Source organism: Bemisia tabaci, chromosome 10 (assembly GCF_918797505.1).
Source record: "Bemisia tabaci chromosome 10, PGI_BMITA_v3".
NCBI lineage: Eukaryota > Metazoa > Arthropoda > Insecta > Hemiptera > Aleyrodidae > Bemisia > Bemisia tabaci.
Window position 1 is genome coordinate 32,185,153 of NC_092802.1, and position 16,647 is coordinate 32,201,799.

The 16,647-nt window shown below is 39.4% G+C and overlaps 1 protein-coding gene across 1 annotated transcript in view; it reads left to right on the plus strand.

Annotated features, from left to right (window-relative positions):
- Reg-5 (Rhythmically expressed gene 5) overlaps positions 1-16,647 on the plus strand; it is a 52,115-nt gene extending 35,468 nt beyond the window's left edge. Inside the window, exons 4-5 of the mRNA XM_019053411.2 lie at positions 13,989-14,069; positions 15,651-16,647. Of these exons, the coding sequence (XP_018908956.2) occupies positions 13,989-14,069; positions 15,651-15,925 (356 nt within the window). The 3' untranslated portion in view covers positions 15,926-16,647. The remainder of the gene's footprint in view (positions 1-13,988; positions 14,070-15,650) is intronic.

The following is a 16,647-nucleotide window of genomic DNA, read 5'->3' on the forward strand; positions in this document are numbered from 1 at the left end:
AAAACTTCGTGAAGGGTGAATAGACCACGTTAAGCAGAAATGAATCAAGCCACATTAGCCAGGGTTGCCACAGAATTTAAAAAATGAAATTCCCTGACATTTCCCTGATTTCCCTGACGCATTCTAATATAATTCCCTGACAATTGAGGATATGCCAGATGCTTGAAAAGACAAAATTTGAAATAGTTTTCCGGCAAAATTTGTTTTTCGAATCGTCAAATCTGTTCTAGAGAAGAAAAAAGGTGACTTGATAATTTTTCCTGAACGTTTGTCATTTTCCCTGACATTTCCAGGTTTTCCCGTTATTTCTTGATTGTGGCAACCCTGATTAGCTATTGCCAAATTCAATTGAGTAATTCACTTTTTTATATGAGAGCGGATTTTCGTGCGAATTTCAATAAGTTTTCTGCAGAGTGCGGAGCGAATTCCTTAAAATTTTCAAAAAAATCCGCACCATTAAACGTTCTCCTGTACAAAATTGAATTGCCCCGTTAAATTTGGCGGTAGCTGATTCGGCTTGATTCCTTTCTACCCCACGCGGTCCAAATAGATCTTTGGACCCCGTCCCCATAAAACTTTTCTACCTACTATTCTGCCATGCTAAAGAAAAACGCCGTATGAACATTCGAGAGTTGCCAAATTTCCTTTGATAAAATTCTTGTTCTTGAGGAAAATTATGCATATTTTTCCTTGACATTTTCAGGAGCTTTTAGATCAAAATGCGAACAAAATTCTCTGAAAAATATTCATAAGTTTACCGGGGAATTCGTGTTTTATCGAAGACAATTTGGCAACGCCCGAAGGTTCATACGGCGTTTTTCCTTAGCACGGCAGTATTATGCAGATACGGCGTCGCTGATCGTGATCTTCTTGGTAGTCTTAAACAGAGGCAGATCCAGCAAATTGGCAACACCGGATTTCCTCCATTAAACCTATGTTAAATAATCGATTCTTGTCGGAGCACCTGACCCTTCAAGAATCGATTCATCTCCATAGGTTTAAATGGAGAAAAACAATGTTGCCGGTTTGCTGGATCCGCTAATGATAGTTCATTCTCTTATTATGTTATTGATCATGCCCTAACTACCACAACATCTCATAATCGGATAGCATCATCGCGGCAGTCTAACCACAGCATGAAGCTTTCCGGGTTCACCGCCGGGAATAGGGTGGGGGGGGGGGTGGGGGAGTGGGAAGGAAGATAAGTCTGCTCGCGTGGCGGCAAGGAAATAAACCCACAAGCGCCGCACAGTGGATCGAGGCAATCGGAGAGGTCGGACATGAAATTTTTTACTAAAACTGCAAATTTTGATTGTTATTTCGTCTCATTTTAAATTTCAAGGGTTGCTCTATGAAGAAAATTTTACGAGAAAACCAATGAAACCACTTTTAGAACCTCAAAGTTTTGTATTAATGGAGTTATAAGTGTTTAAAGTTTCCAAATTTTGTCCGACCTCTCCTACTGACTCGATCCACTGTGCGCTGCCCGGTGATCTTGAATGTCGAGGTAACGCCGCCCGATAAACACGTGATGCGTCACAATAACGCGCTCCGTGAAAGATCAGATCAGCCGCCCCCGCAATCGAAGATCAATACGTGCAGATCAATACTCAGCTGTCCTAAGGAAAAACGCCGTATGAACCCCAGGCGTTGCCAAATTTCCTCTGGCAAAGCACTAATTTTCAGGAAAATTTTTTGAATATTTTCCCGCCAATTTCTCAGATAATTTTGTTTGTAACTTGATCTAAAGTGTCTGATCATTTCAAGGAAAAATATTCATAATTTTCCTCAAAAATAAACATTTTATCCAAGAAAATTTGGCAATTCTCGAATGTTCATACGACGTTCTTCCTTAGCACGGCAGTGCTGTCGTGTTAAAGAAAAGCGCCGTATAAACATTTGAGAGTTGCCAAATTTCCTCCTTTAAAATGCTTAATTTTGAGAAAACTTGCCTTGAAATTTTAAGGAACTTATGGTGAAATTTCGGGCAGTCTTATCAGAAAAACTGATAGAAAAATTTTCATAAATTTACTAGGAGATTTGTCATTTATTGAGGAAAATTTGGCAACGTCCAAAAGTTCATACGGCGTGGTTCCCTCGGCACGAAGGAATGATGTCATGTAGAGGTGCTAAATTTTATAAAACTTCATAAAATAAAATTTTGTAGCGGAATTTCATCAAATTTCATACTGAAATTTCGTAAAATGCTGTGCCGGCTGATTATTGTGGGCTGATAGTTGAAATTGATAGACGATAGAGGCAAGAAGAAAATGGAGCGATCTCATTAGTGGAAGCGGAGGGTTGCGATGGACGAAGGAGGTAACGAACGGTAACCCTCCAGATACCATCTAGTTATTACATCATTTTCCCCCTTTGACTGTAACAACCACCCGTTTCAACCAACAGAATCGCTCCATTTTCTCATTGGTTTCTTCGTTGTCTATTCATATCAATAATCGCCCCGCTGATACAGATCGAATTTTCTTGAGAGTAAATATGCATATCGATGGTGATTCTTCAAAAAAGTGTATCTCGCTTACGGTGTCTCAAAAATTTCCTTTAAATATCGTTCACGCAGAAGCTCCCAATGACGTTTAGTATTTTTCAATTTTGAAAACGCACGACGTGATACGCGCTTTTACAACTTCGTCGTGGGTATCTTTATTTTTATTTGTTCACAATATATTCAACAGATTCGGAAATTTCAATAACAAGTATTCCTAACTTTTCTCTTAAAGTGAATATCCTGTCGGAGGAAAGGCAACGCCCAAAAGTTCTCACGGCGTTCTTTAGCATATCAGAATACGTTCATTACAAATATTTCTCGTCCCTCTGACGCAAGGGCGTATCTCATTTTCTGCGTGAGCTCTGTTTCATATGTAAAACAATGCTTTCTGGGGCCCATGCGGAAATCGAGATAGGCCCTCACGTCATAAGAGAGACGTATTGTCGTCCGCTCGAGAGAATAAACTGTCATAAATCGAAGATTTTCGTATCATTATCGAGTTGCGTGAATCAGGTCCCGTCAAAACAAGTGTCGTCACGAGGAAGTCGTACCGGAAATTCCGAAGTCGAAGACTTCCTGCGTTTAATTCGACGGGAGTGCTGACGTGCTAAGGAAAAACGCCGTATGAACATTCGAGAGTTGCCAAATTTCCTCCGATAAAACGTTTATTTTCGAGGAAAGTTATGAATATTTTCCCTTGAAATTTTCGGGAACTTTAGCAGAGACTGCGAGCAAAACTACCTGAAAAATCGAGAGGAAAATATTCATAAATTTACCAGGAAATTCGTCCTTTATCAAAGGAAATTTGGCAACGCTTGGAGGTTCGTACGGCGTTCTTCCTTAGCACGGCAGAATGGACCACTAGGGGGCCGTTCAGGATTAGAATTAGAGCCTGCCTACGCACCACGAATGTATTTGTTCCTTCGTCAATAACATTGTTGACGACCGATAAGTCCCAATTGTAGTTATACGCGTTTCTCATAATCCGTATGTTTGTTTGAAATCCCCGGTAAAAAATAAAAAATATCACGCGACTATTCCCTTTAAAGACCGGTGCACTAATTTATGTTTTTATGAAAGTTTTAGTTCCAAATGTCGATGGCTTAAGTGCAACACCACGTATCTCCATGGCGGTATTTCTAAATGTCCGCTTCCAGCACCATTTATCCGCCTTGTTACGTACAGTTCGGGCCATTTCTGAGTTATTTTTCTCGTTTGAATTGCAAAAGTAGAATCGCTTTTTATCATTCATATACATGATCGTAGCTTTGATTACACTTAGTTCAATCTCACCTTGCGCGACTAGAAAAATTTTGAAGTTTTCAAATACACCAGAGTGACAGCGTTCGGATACAAATCTGTGAAAATTTCTCCTACAAAGGTGAGGAAACTCGCAAATAAACCGAGGATTAGTCCTATAAAAGCTGACTGCAAATCGTTCAGATCATATGGCTTAGGCTCACCACCCTCTGCATCCGTACCCTCGGATGAAAAAGGCAGGAGGTCGGTATCAACTCTCTGTGTGTGCCCAGTTTCCAGATTTTGAGAAATTATTCGATTCAATTTATCGTAGAGAAAAGAATTTTTCAGGAAAGGAATCATTAGTGGATACGTAATCAGGCACTCTTGCATTAAATGATACTCGAAATCAACGTAAAATCCATGATTTATACGGACATTTTCCTTGCGGTGTGAAGAGAATGGTACACTGATCATCACAGCATCCATCGAAGCCATTGAAAGAATATTCTTCTGAATCTCCACAATGCGATTTTTAGTAAAATTAGATTCTGCGGAAGACTCCTCATCCGCAGTGAAACTAAAAGGACTAAGAAAGACTTCCCCGAATTCCTCTAAAGAGTAATCGTATAAATTAGTGACCAATTTGGCACTTAGCGCCTCCGATTGGTTTTGCAGAGAGAACATTTCCTTTTCCGTTTGAACATCACAATAACTGTTTGAATGAGCAGTTCTGATTCCTCCAAAGCTTTCAGTGAATCTAATTCCGGATACAGAACTCTCTTGCTGAGAAGCGTTGTCATGCAACCCAAAAAAGCACTAGTTATTATGAATGCAGAAAAACTGAAAATTACGAAGAGGGCTTTTTCAGTCAAAAGGTGGCCCAAGCGTAGGTTTGCTGGGCTACCACACATGAAGTACGCGTAAACAGTGAACAGAGAAGATGAGTTTCTGTAAAATTCAAGTTCTGCGTCTGGGTAGAAGAAGTAAAATACTTTGCATTGTAAGTAATGGAAAGTGCCCAGAATGATCCAGAAACTAACAATCGTAAGAACAATGAGTGTCCATACGATTGGCGAAAAGCTTTTGAAAATCACCAGACCTTGTGACATAAAGCCACTATGAGGAGTTGCAAAGCACAGAGATCTCGTATCAACGCTGACTGAAAAATCATACCTGGAGTAATTAGTTCCTTCTAAACTTAGTCCGTACTCAAACGGCTGCAAGTCAATGTCGAATCTCAAGCCTGCTTCAGTACCGTGGCTGTTGAATTGGTCTACAATGTATTTCGTAACTGATAAGTATGTCAATGTGCAATTTACAGCACGTTTGAAGTCATTCAATATTAATTTGTCCAATTCAACCCCAATGTATGGGGACGAAGACTGAACAACCGTAGAATTATGAATTTTTCCTGAAGTGTAGAGAATGTTGATTGATTTTCTGTGCATATCGCTCCAAGAAAAGTCGAAAAAATACTGATCGGTCTCACCTTTAGTTGAGATGAGTTTTTCCATGAAGGGATCATATCTTTCACAACCCTGCGAGTGGCAAATGACTGATTTTAGTCCTTTAAAAAAGCGCCAAAAAAATTTGAAACAGAATACTAGCCTAGCGACCGGGTCTATATCCTCAGTGTACTTTTCCATTCCATGTCCTGCTTTTAATATTGCTGTATATGCCGGGTGTTCGTGAATCGGCTTGAAATTTTTTAAGATGAAAACCAGATAATTCCGAGAATTCCAAATTTTGTTGATGTACAAACCTCGAGTTGCATCAAACACTCGATCGCTTAGAATCGAATTTAGCTCCAATTCGGCTGATGATAGTCTCAACTCTTTACTGCATGTTTTTTCCCCTTGCGTCCAAAAAGACCGCCCATCTACAGTCACGCAGTACAGAGGTAAAATACCCTTCGACTGATTTCCTGTTCTCATTTTATCGTATTTGAGACTTTTCACATTTTCGTCGTTTTCTTCTAAGAGTCTTGGGTTTGAGACTGTGTAAAAAATTAAGCTCATCAGCTCTCTCACATCGTTAAGAATGAATATGATATTTTTGCCATGATCGGTATTGACAGCATTTGTAAAATAACTGTGATGGGTTATCAAAATAGTTTTAATGGAGGCTTCATGCAACTGTTGATTAAAGTGCTCGAAAGATGGTTCGGAATGCAATCCGCCCTCGTAAATGTAAAATAATTCTTGTTTGGATTCGTCGACGATACTTCGACATGCGTTCAGAGCTATTGAAGTTAAAGGATCCCATTCGCTCTCCGGAAATAGCTCCAAAATTTGGATGGCTTGCGTACTTGGAGAAATAAGTCGAACGTAGAGGAAAGCAAAGACACAAGTACAAGCATGCATAATTCGGAAGCAAATATCACGCATTGCTGTACTGCACAACAAAAAATAGGGCAAAGCAGTTCGTAATAGTTATTTCTTCGATGTTCTTTTTACACGGAATTTTCAAAAATCAGTTTTAGACTCGATTTCCTGGAATAAGAGTATAGTTTTAATCGCTTACCCTGTTAATTTCCCGCGCTAAAAACACCTACTTCGTCACGACCGGAACTTATCCTCAAATGAAATTCAATTCTTATTTCAGTCAACCTTCTTTCGTAGTCCCCTTGAATACTTTATCAGTCGCCTCTAAAACCTGCAAATCAAACTTCTGTAGAGGTTTGTCAATCACTACGCAAGTTACAGCAAGGTCAAATGTCTTCCCTGTATTTTCATGTTGAATAATTGAGCTGTTATCGGGATCGTAGGTACCCTCTTTGAAATTCTGTTAATGGTCTCATTTCTTTAAAGTTTCTGATTGGGACGTTTCCTTAGTAATTCTAGACATGCTACTTTAGTATCCCAGTTTGATGCATAATGTAAGGATCTCGTCTTGTATGTGATAGACGTAAAGCGGCGAAATATGCAGGCAAGGGACCGCAAGGGTAAATAATTTGTACGAATTCTATCTATAGATTTTTTTGAAGGTCTCATTTCATCGTGAAATCACGGGTAAGGGAGGTTTTCAAGTGAATGTAGCTAACTTTCCTCCGTATGTTCGATTTTTTTTCATCGACAATAAGCGACAAGAGCTTCAAGCAAGTGGCTTTAAGGGTAAATAATTCGTACAGAAATGATTCGATATGAAATAAATCCTTAAAGTTCATCATAACATGTTTGACATGAAATAAATCCTTAAAGTTCAACATAACATGTTTGAAATGTTCTTCTGCACGTGGTCGTCAAGCATCTGCTAAGAAATCCGAATGTTTGCATTCTTGGAAAGCCGCGCCGCGCCATTTTGGTCATGAATCTTTGATTCACGCGCCCCTCAGAAGTGGATCTAGCAATTCGGCAACACCGGTTTTCCTCCATTTAAACCTATGTTAAATAATCGATTCTGATCGGAGCAGCTGTCCTCTGCAAGAATCGATACATTCCCATAGGTTTAAATGGAGTAAAAACAATGTTGCCAATTCGCTGGATCCGCCAATGGCTCTCATTCCTGAGGACCGTCTACGATGAACCATGAGTATAACGATGAAAATCGCAACCATTGAACTGACTGTAGTATGTCACGCTTAATAGTGAATTTCCGACCCTCGTAGCGCACCGATTTATCGACCGTATATCATACTATCGAAATATTTCGTGTGCTGTCAGAAAACGTGTATCATACAGTGGCGTGGCGTTAATGATCGATTATCGGTATTTCCCCATTTGAAGTTATGGTAAAGAATCGAGTATTAAGGTGTTTGTTGCGTGTACCCTATTCAACGATTCTTTTCCATGGGTTTAGGTTTGGGGAAGGGGGGGGGGGGGGAGAACGAGTTTGCCGCGGCGGGAAAACGCCGTATGAAGTTCCAAGTTTCTTCTTGTGAAATATCATTTTCAAGGATTTTCCCTCGAGAGTTTTAAAATCAAAGGATGAAATTGGCAAACAATTTTCTATTCGTTTAAAAAAGATGCGAGTTTACAAATTTCCGAGGGAAATTCAATTTAATCGGAGGAAATTTGGCACACTGGAAAAAAAAACACATTGGATCTGGAGTCCAGACTCTTAAAAGCATCGACAAGAAAAGTACTCTTGATTCAATCGGATTTTTGCTTAAATCAAGAACCAAGCCTCTCAATTTGAGCGGATTTCCTTTTGATTTAAGCAAAAATCCGATTGAATCAAGAGTATATTTTCTTGTCGATGTTTTTAAGAGTCTGGACTCTAGATCCAATGTGTTTTTTTTTCCTGTGCAACGCGTGAGTGTTCATCCGACTTTTTTCTTAACGCTTCAGTATTGTTATCCGAGTATAGGACGATGAAAACGGTAACAACGCCTTGATACAACTATTCGTGCTCTGTGGACATCCGTGTTGCGTGCTAAAAATTTGAAGGCGCCAAGGTCATTCTGGCCTATGAAGCAGTGGTCGCATGCGACATGCTTTCACGACTCTGTGTAGCGCACAGTGCGGCAGCCTCATGGACGATGCGCACAAAAATCGGTACAAGACACGTAACTTTAAATAATGAAGATAGTAGCACCGACAAGGCACTATCAAAGTAAAACACACGAGGATAAAGAAAATGTTATATCTCAGGATTTTCTGCGTATTTTTCGAGAGTAGTTCATTCGAAGTTGGCAACCTTGAATCAGCTTTGTGTTGACAATGTAAGAGCAACCTGAAACACCCAAACTTTAAATTCAAATATCTCTGATAGTCGCAAAAAGTCGCAAGACCTTTTTGGTAGAACTGAAGTTTGATAGCCGAGGATTAAGAAAATGTCTACCACTCGAATGAATTTTGCGTTTCAAGTGAGAAATCTTCATCTGAAGTCAACGTCTTTTTCCCGTGTATTTCTTATGGACCAGTGATTCTCAACCCATTTCCCGTCCACTCCCTACCCTTCGAAGTAGTTTTGAGCGAAAAATTTGAAAATGAAACATCATTGTGAGTCAGAAATATCTTTAAGATGATAAACTCCAAAAAAATATTCAGAGGTCGAGTTGCGAATTTTTTATTTTTGTCCACAGAGGGCCGCACTGTGCGGCGGTGCGGTGGGATTTAATATTTTGATGTGTGGAAATGGTGCGATAATATCCATGCCTGTCCTCTCTTCTTAAACGTATCGGCGAATTTCATCTTGGTAACCAGCGCGCCGCACGCTGCTGTGTTCACGCCTTCATAAACTGAAGGGACCGTAGCGCCTTCAATTTTTGCATAGGCAACGCGCGTGTCCATAGAGTACGAATAGTTGTATCAAGACTTTTCTATCACCATCATTGAACGCATTGCTCATGCAAACTGATGTATTAGATAATAAGTCCTGTCCCTTCTGATTGTGTTTCAAATAACCGATGAAGAAACCTTATACGGATGATCTGAGACACCCCGTGAATACTTTGCAACGCTTTATCACCTCTGATTGCTAGCTAGTAGTGTCAAAAACAGTCTTAATCCCCAAGAAACATTAGCTGATGCAATTGAGCCCCAGAAAATCAAATAGGATCAACTAAAAAAAAAATCATGGAGGAACTTCAAAATATTAGGATTTTTCGATGGTGAAAAATGTAAACTTTGTAATGCTGTACTACCAAACTGAGCTTTGAACTCGAGCTACTTTAAGTAGAAGATTGTCTCATCGCCCAGTTGACATTTTTCAACGGAAAAATCGCGATACTTTATAAGTAAGTTACGATATTTTTGCGATAAAATCACTAGGATCATCAACATCTGAGTGATTATCCTCAATCTTGTCGCAATTTTACCTCCATAAAATCGTGTTCAATAAAATCGAACTTTCACCTCATTTATCACCAACTTTTGTTTCATAATATTCCGATGAATCGCCGTCGATAGTTAGTTAGTTGGGGGAAAGGTTTTATTTAGGACGGACTTGAGCGAAATCCCCTGCGTTTCCAAAAAAAATCCATAAGAAGGCCTCTTTTTGAAAGGCTCTTCTTTACAAATTATCAGGATTCCAATGGACGTATAAAAATGTTTCGATTCGTTCATGGTAGGTACATCCAATAAACTTAACTCTGCGATGGAGTCGGTAGATACGAAACCAATTACCATGTTGCCAAGTTATACCTATTTTCCCACAAAATAAACCGAATTTTAATCCCGACCTGTATCGACAACTCAGCCGATCGATCTCACCTTGATCCACCGTCATCTCCAATCTCACAATTGCATCGGATGCAATATCCCGTCCGTTTTTCGTCGCAGCGGATCGACCGTAGAATCGTTTCGGATCGACATCGATCGATATATCTCATCACTATGATAAGGACGTATCGATCGAGTCGGTTCGATAATCGAACCGACGATCGATTCGATTTCGCTGGAATAATTTAGTTCTCCGGAGTGCGGGCTTTTTTTTCGATCGGAGCCGCTGGTTTCGGCATCCTCGGCGCGGATTCAATTATTTGCCGACTGCGTTTCGTAATTTAGCAGGAAAGTTCGAAGCCGGCCGCACTTTTTCCCACCAGAGAAAGAGCGCGATTGAGCAATTTTCTCATCTTCATATTGATTTGGAGCTCTGCCGTACTACACTGGAAAAAAAACACATTGGATCTAGAGTCCAGACTCTTGAAAACATTGACAAGAAAAAATACTCTTGATTCGATCAGATGTAAGCTTAAATCAAAAGGAAATCCGCTCAAATTAAGAGGCTTGGTTCTTGATTTAAGCTTAAATCTGATGGAATCAAGAGTATTTTTTCTTCTCGATGTTTTGAAGAGTCTAGACTCTAGATCCAATGTGTTTTTATTCTAGTGTACTAAGGAAAAACGCCGTATGAACCTTCAGGCGTTGCTAAATTTCCTTTTATAAAACACAAATTCCCTGGTAAACTTATAAATATCTCCCTTCCAATTTTTCAGATAATTTTTTCTCGCAATTTCAACTAAAGCCCCTGAAAATTTCAAGGAGAAATCTGCATATCTTTCCTCAAAACAGAATATTTTATTAAAGGAAATCTGGCAACTCTCGAATGTTCATACGGCGTTCTTCCTCAGCACGGCAGAGCTGGGCATTGACGTTGCAGACGTATTCGAGTGTCAGGACCAAACTAAATGTTATACCTCAAACACATAGAATTGTAACTAAGAGAAGAATATTATAGTAGGTAGAACACGTAGAGCCCAGTATAAGCATTGTATGAGCATCGATTATTTGGACCGCGTTAAACAGAAAGGAACCAAGCCACATCATCTATTGCCAACTTTAACTGAGCAATTTAATTTTTTTACGTGAGAACGTTTGTGCGGATTCCTCTAAAAAATTTTAGGAATTCGCTTCGCACTATGGAGAAAATTCACTGAAATTTGCACAAAAATCCGCACAACCGTTTTCATGTATATGAAGTTAAATTGCCCAATTAAATTTGGCAACAGCTGATGTGGCTTGGTTTCTCTCTTTTAAACGCGGTCCATTTTTCTCCCCCGAGGAGCCACTATCTCTGGCTCATTTTAGGAACAACAGTAAGCGATCAGTTTTTCTATGCATAATCGCAGATAGCTGATTTTTGAAGATGAATGAGGATAGCAGGGCCGGATTTAGGGGGTGGCCACATGGGCCGCGGCCCATGGCGGCAAATTTAGGGAGCGGCAAATTTTGTAATTTATTTAAATGTAGCTATAAAGAAAAATCGGATTCAGAAAAAAAAACAAACGAGAAAAGATGTCAAAATCTCTCATTTCCCGAGAGTGTATCTCTAATTTTGTCGTCTTTCTGTGATACAATAGACAGCGCCTTTAATTAGTCGAGTTAAGACTAAGAGAGAAACCGAACACGGAATTTGGCCTGGAACGGCGCGGTGCAGAGAGCAATGATGACGAGAACTTGAGATGAAAAGGAGAAACCCTCGGCGCGGTGGTCGGCATGAAACATATTAGCGCCTACACGACTGCACGAATACTTCACGCATTGCGTCAAAGACAGTGCGGTCGCTGCGGTCAGCAGCGAGCGGCGAGATAGCGCCTACAAGACTGCATGAATACTTCACGCATTGCGTCAAACACAGCGCGTGCAGCAGCGGTCGGCGTGAAACGCATACCGCATACAAGACTGTAGGAATACTTCACGCATTGCGCCAAACACAGTGCGGTCGGCGGGGCGCGGCGGCGGAAGTTAAAATTTATTCCTGCAAAAAACGTGTGAACCCAGCACTTCAGGGCTATTTTACCACCTTGTACCCCTTTTCATTTACGCTAACTATTGTTAAACGCTGCTCGTAAAGTTCCCTAACTTTCCCAGACTTTTCCGAGTCACCATAAATTCTCTCACTTTTTCTGATTTTCCATGACTTTACAACTTTTCCAGACGACCGGAATCCCTGCACACTGAGAAAAAGCTATGACTTATAAACCAATTAGTTGTTCATATGGAACACCACTAATAGTAGTTAAAGCAACTTATAATAATAGCACATATACCTCAGTGATGGTACGAGATACCTCAGTATGGTACGAGGTGCCTTAGTATTGTTAACAGACCGAGAATCATTAGTTCATTTACGACTATCCTGCCGTGCTAAGGAAGAACGCTGTATTAACATTCGATAGTTGCCAGATTTCCTTTAATAAAGTGTTTATTTTCGAGGAAATAAATGAAGATTTTTCCTCGAAATTATTTTTAGATGAAATTGCGGACAAAATTATCTGAAAAATCGGAAGGGGGATATTCATAAGTGTACCAGAAAATTCGTGTCTTATAAGAGGAAATTTGGCAACGCCTGAAGGTTCATACGACGTTTTTCCTTGGCACGGCAGTATTACAATAGTGTTCCATATGACCCACTAATTGGTTGCGATTTGACCTTTGATTCTTCCTGAAATCATCTCCCAAGCTCAAAAAAAGCTCTCAAAGTGAGGCCAAAATGGAGGGGATATCCCACCCTACCCTGAGAGTCCACGTCTACGTCAAGACAAACTCTCCATGCAAAGATAGGGAGCAAATACGTTGACAGGGCTGCCACTTTATTTGGGGACTCCAAAACTGAAAACACGGCAACCCTGCTAACGTATTTGATCCCTATCTTTGCATGGAGAGTTTGTCTTGATGTAGAGGTGGACTCTCAGGATAGCGTGGAATATCCCCTCCATTTTGGCCTCACTTTGAGAGCTGTTTTTGAGCTTGGGAGATGATTTCAGAGAAAACCAGTGGCACCATCGTGTTTCTCGCGAACTTTTACATGAGAATCACTGGTCAAATCGCAAATCCCTCACACATGCAACATCTTTATCCAAAATCTGATGATTGCGCCGGAGAAGCTTTCGATGCCTCTGTATTTTCTGCTATTTTTCTTTACAGGAGTGAGCCAGGAACCAAGGATCAGTTCTCGGTCAAATAAAAGTGAACTAGTCAGTGGACACGTTATACAAATCCGGTTTTTTTCTGCGCAGAAATAAGCGCCCTTCCCCCTCTCATACCAAAATTTTTTTATGTTCTGAGTACCTACTTTCAATACCATAAAGACATGTACCTACTTCGGAAAATTTAGAATCAATTTTAAAGATTTCAGGAACCGAAACTGTCGGTAGAAATAACCCCTTTTGCAAAGAGGATACTTGCAATGGGTATTGTTACAAGATTAAGTTTCAAATCCAAAATTATATTTTGGAGGAATTTGACTGGAATATTGCGAGAAATAATATTCTTAGTAATATATTTATCAATAGGTAATTAGGTAGGTGATGTGAATAAAACACCTATTGGATTACTGGGCGAAGCACTGTTGACCAGAGGAAATGCCATAGAAGTGGTCGCAACATAGTGAGAATGAAAATTTTTGACAGGATTAAAATTGCACAAACACACTTTCTAAGTTTTAGCCAAAGTTAGTGGTTTAGGTACTGTCGTTTCGTGAGTTTTATTCTCCCACAGCCACCTCCCACCACAGCTAGCTGAAGACTTCCATTTGGTTCCATTTTTTGGCTTGGGAGGATTTTTTTTTTTTTTTTTTTTTTTTTTTTTTTTTTTTTTTTTTTTTTAACAAAAACAGTGACTTCTTTTTATTAATTAAATTAGATGAAAACGGAATGAGGAGGAAGTGGGCTAGTTTACGACGTTTTTATCTTCTACCGTGAAATAAATTAAATTTATTTTAAGAGGATAAGAGGGATTGGAGTGTCATTTGTGAAATTCATGTTATTGATGTGGACAGCTATGGGGGATTTGAGTGTAATTTTTTAAGAGGCGATAAAAATTAATGAAGTGCTTGTATTATTTTTTTGTTTCAGTCTGGGATTCAATGATGAAGGGATCAATGAAACCACAATCTTCAACACTTGCCCCTCAAAACCCGAATGCAGATCCACTTGGTAAGGAAAACTTCGACATTGACCAGTGGGATTTCTTTGATTCTATTTAACTTATTTTGAAGCGTTGACACAGTGACATACTGGCAGAGAGGCTTTAACAGTGTGGTGGAACAAATTCTTTCGATTTTTGTTGCACCTGAATGCTAAAAAAAAATTCAGCTAACTTGTTCCATGTTCAAAATTTTAAGCTGACTTCTTTGAAAAATCCTACGATTTTTTGCACTAAACTTTTATAATAATTATAATGATGAGGAAAACGTGATTCGAAGACAGATGATTTCATCCAGAATAGTCACCAACCTTAAACAGAGAGACTACACCTCCTTGTATTTCCTAACTTCAAGGATTAACATATTTTACTCCTAGACTTGGCAACTCTTAGAAATTCTTCCAATTTGAAGATAATTTTAGTAATTTTTGCTAGTAGAAATCTGGCCAGTGACTAAATGATCCTATCTTAAAAATCACTCTCCCTGACTCTTTTGGGAAGAGATATTGATGGCCGAGGGGCAAAACCAAGTACCTCCATTGCGTTGTTTTAAAATTCTGTTCCTAAATTATTTTTCGAAGAAAAACAAGCCAACTTTACAGGGCCGAATTAAGGGGGTGGCCACATGGGCCGCGGCCCATGGCGGCAAATCTACAGGGGGCGGCAAATTTTGCAATTTTTTTAAATTTAGGTATAAAAAAAATTCGGATTTAGAAAAAAAATTACAAACGAGAAAAGGCGACAGAATCTCTAATTTTCTGAGAGTATAGTAATTTCTACTTTTTTCGTCTTTCAGTGATACAAGAGACAGCACCTTTAATTAGTCGAGTTAAGAGAGAAACCAAACACGCAATTTGGCCTGGAACGGCGCGACTTAGAGAGAAATGATGAGGACTTGAGATGAAAAGGAGAAACCCTCGGCGCGGCGATCGGCATGTAACACATATTAGCGCCTACAAGACTGCACGTATACTTCACGCATTGCGGCAAAAACAGTGCGGTCTGCGAGGCGCGGCGGCGGAAGTTAAAATCATTAATCCACATGTTTGTTCTTTCGTAATTTTGTCGTTCATTTCTTATGAATAGAAGGCCTTGTCCACACAGAGATAGGTTTACGGAACTTAACTTTCGCGCAAAGTTCCGTGAACTTTTGCTAGTAGTGTTGACAGGGCTTTCCCAAAAAAATGTGTTCAACACCAGTAAACGCGCCTTATGCACCCCTCCCCCGCTAGCTGGCATGTTCATTTGATGGTTTTCATTGATGTTTCAAAACGAATATGATGGGGGCGGCAAAATACTAGCGGCCCATGGGCGGCAAGTAGGTAAATCCGGCCCTGTAACTTTATATTTTCAAATGTTCTTACACAAAATATTCCGCAGGAAAATCGAGGAAGTTTTCAAGAGATCACGTCAGACTAGATTTCCAACGACCGCAACATCGCAAACAGAGATACGTGGTTTAGCACTTCGGCCACAGATATGCAGTTAAAAGCTTGATCTAGTAGACCTACTTGTTACAGTAATTATTGAATAGGTATCCTATGGATTTCAATAAATTGATGTATAATCGATTTTCTTTCCCTCTTTCACAGAGTCAACCCCAGATGGCAATCAACTAGGAGCTGCTTCGACTAACGTTGAAGAAATAGCCAATCCTGACGGTTACATGATTGAAGGCCCGATGGTGGTTAGAGTTTTACCAGATGGCAGACCAGTTCCGGAGGATAAAAATCGACCTCTACCACAGGACGAAGACGCTCAAGAATATATATCCATGAGATCGAAGCCCGCGCCATCTTTAAATGAGATCCTCAAGGCCAAATTTACCTCTTTACAGGATTCTCAGCCAGTCAAAAGTCAGAACTGAGAGACTTGAATTTCTGTAAATATTTGTATAGTCTGGCTTTCAAATTGTGATAATAATCAACAAAGATTTGTTATTTATTGATCCAAACGATTAAGTGGAATGTACATAATCCGTGTCGAGTGTTATTTATGCAATTTTTTTTTTATAATTTATTTAATTTATTTGATTACCTCATTGGATGTCATGATTTGTTGAAAGAGGAAATGTTCGAAGCAGCCTTAAAAATGCCCTGCTCTCTAAAACAGGACGGATTTGATTTGACCGAAATCTGCCTAACTACATCAAATGTTGCCTAATTTCCTCTTTTAAGATTTTTCTTTTTCTTGAAATAGAAAACTAAGTATCGCTCTAACTTGAAATTTGGTTGGATGTCTGCAGTAACCGAGAGCAAATTCATAGAAAGTTTCAAAGCATTTTGTTATTTCATTTTCTGTTAACAAAATAAAACTTTTAGGAGAGAAAATTAGGTAACAATAAATGCAGTCGGGCTAACTCTGGTTAAACACAACCAAATAATAAAAATCATTCATAGTGATCCCAACAATAGCTTCAACATAGCTAAATCTGAGCTGCGAAACATTTCGTGTTGTGAAATAAATTCTATTGTAATAGAGATAATTGGTTTCTTCGTGAAAAATATTCTAACTGAAAAATAAAAAAAATTATACTTATGTGTATTTGAATGCAAATGAAAATTTATCGATGTGAAGTCCGCACATATT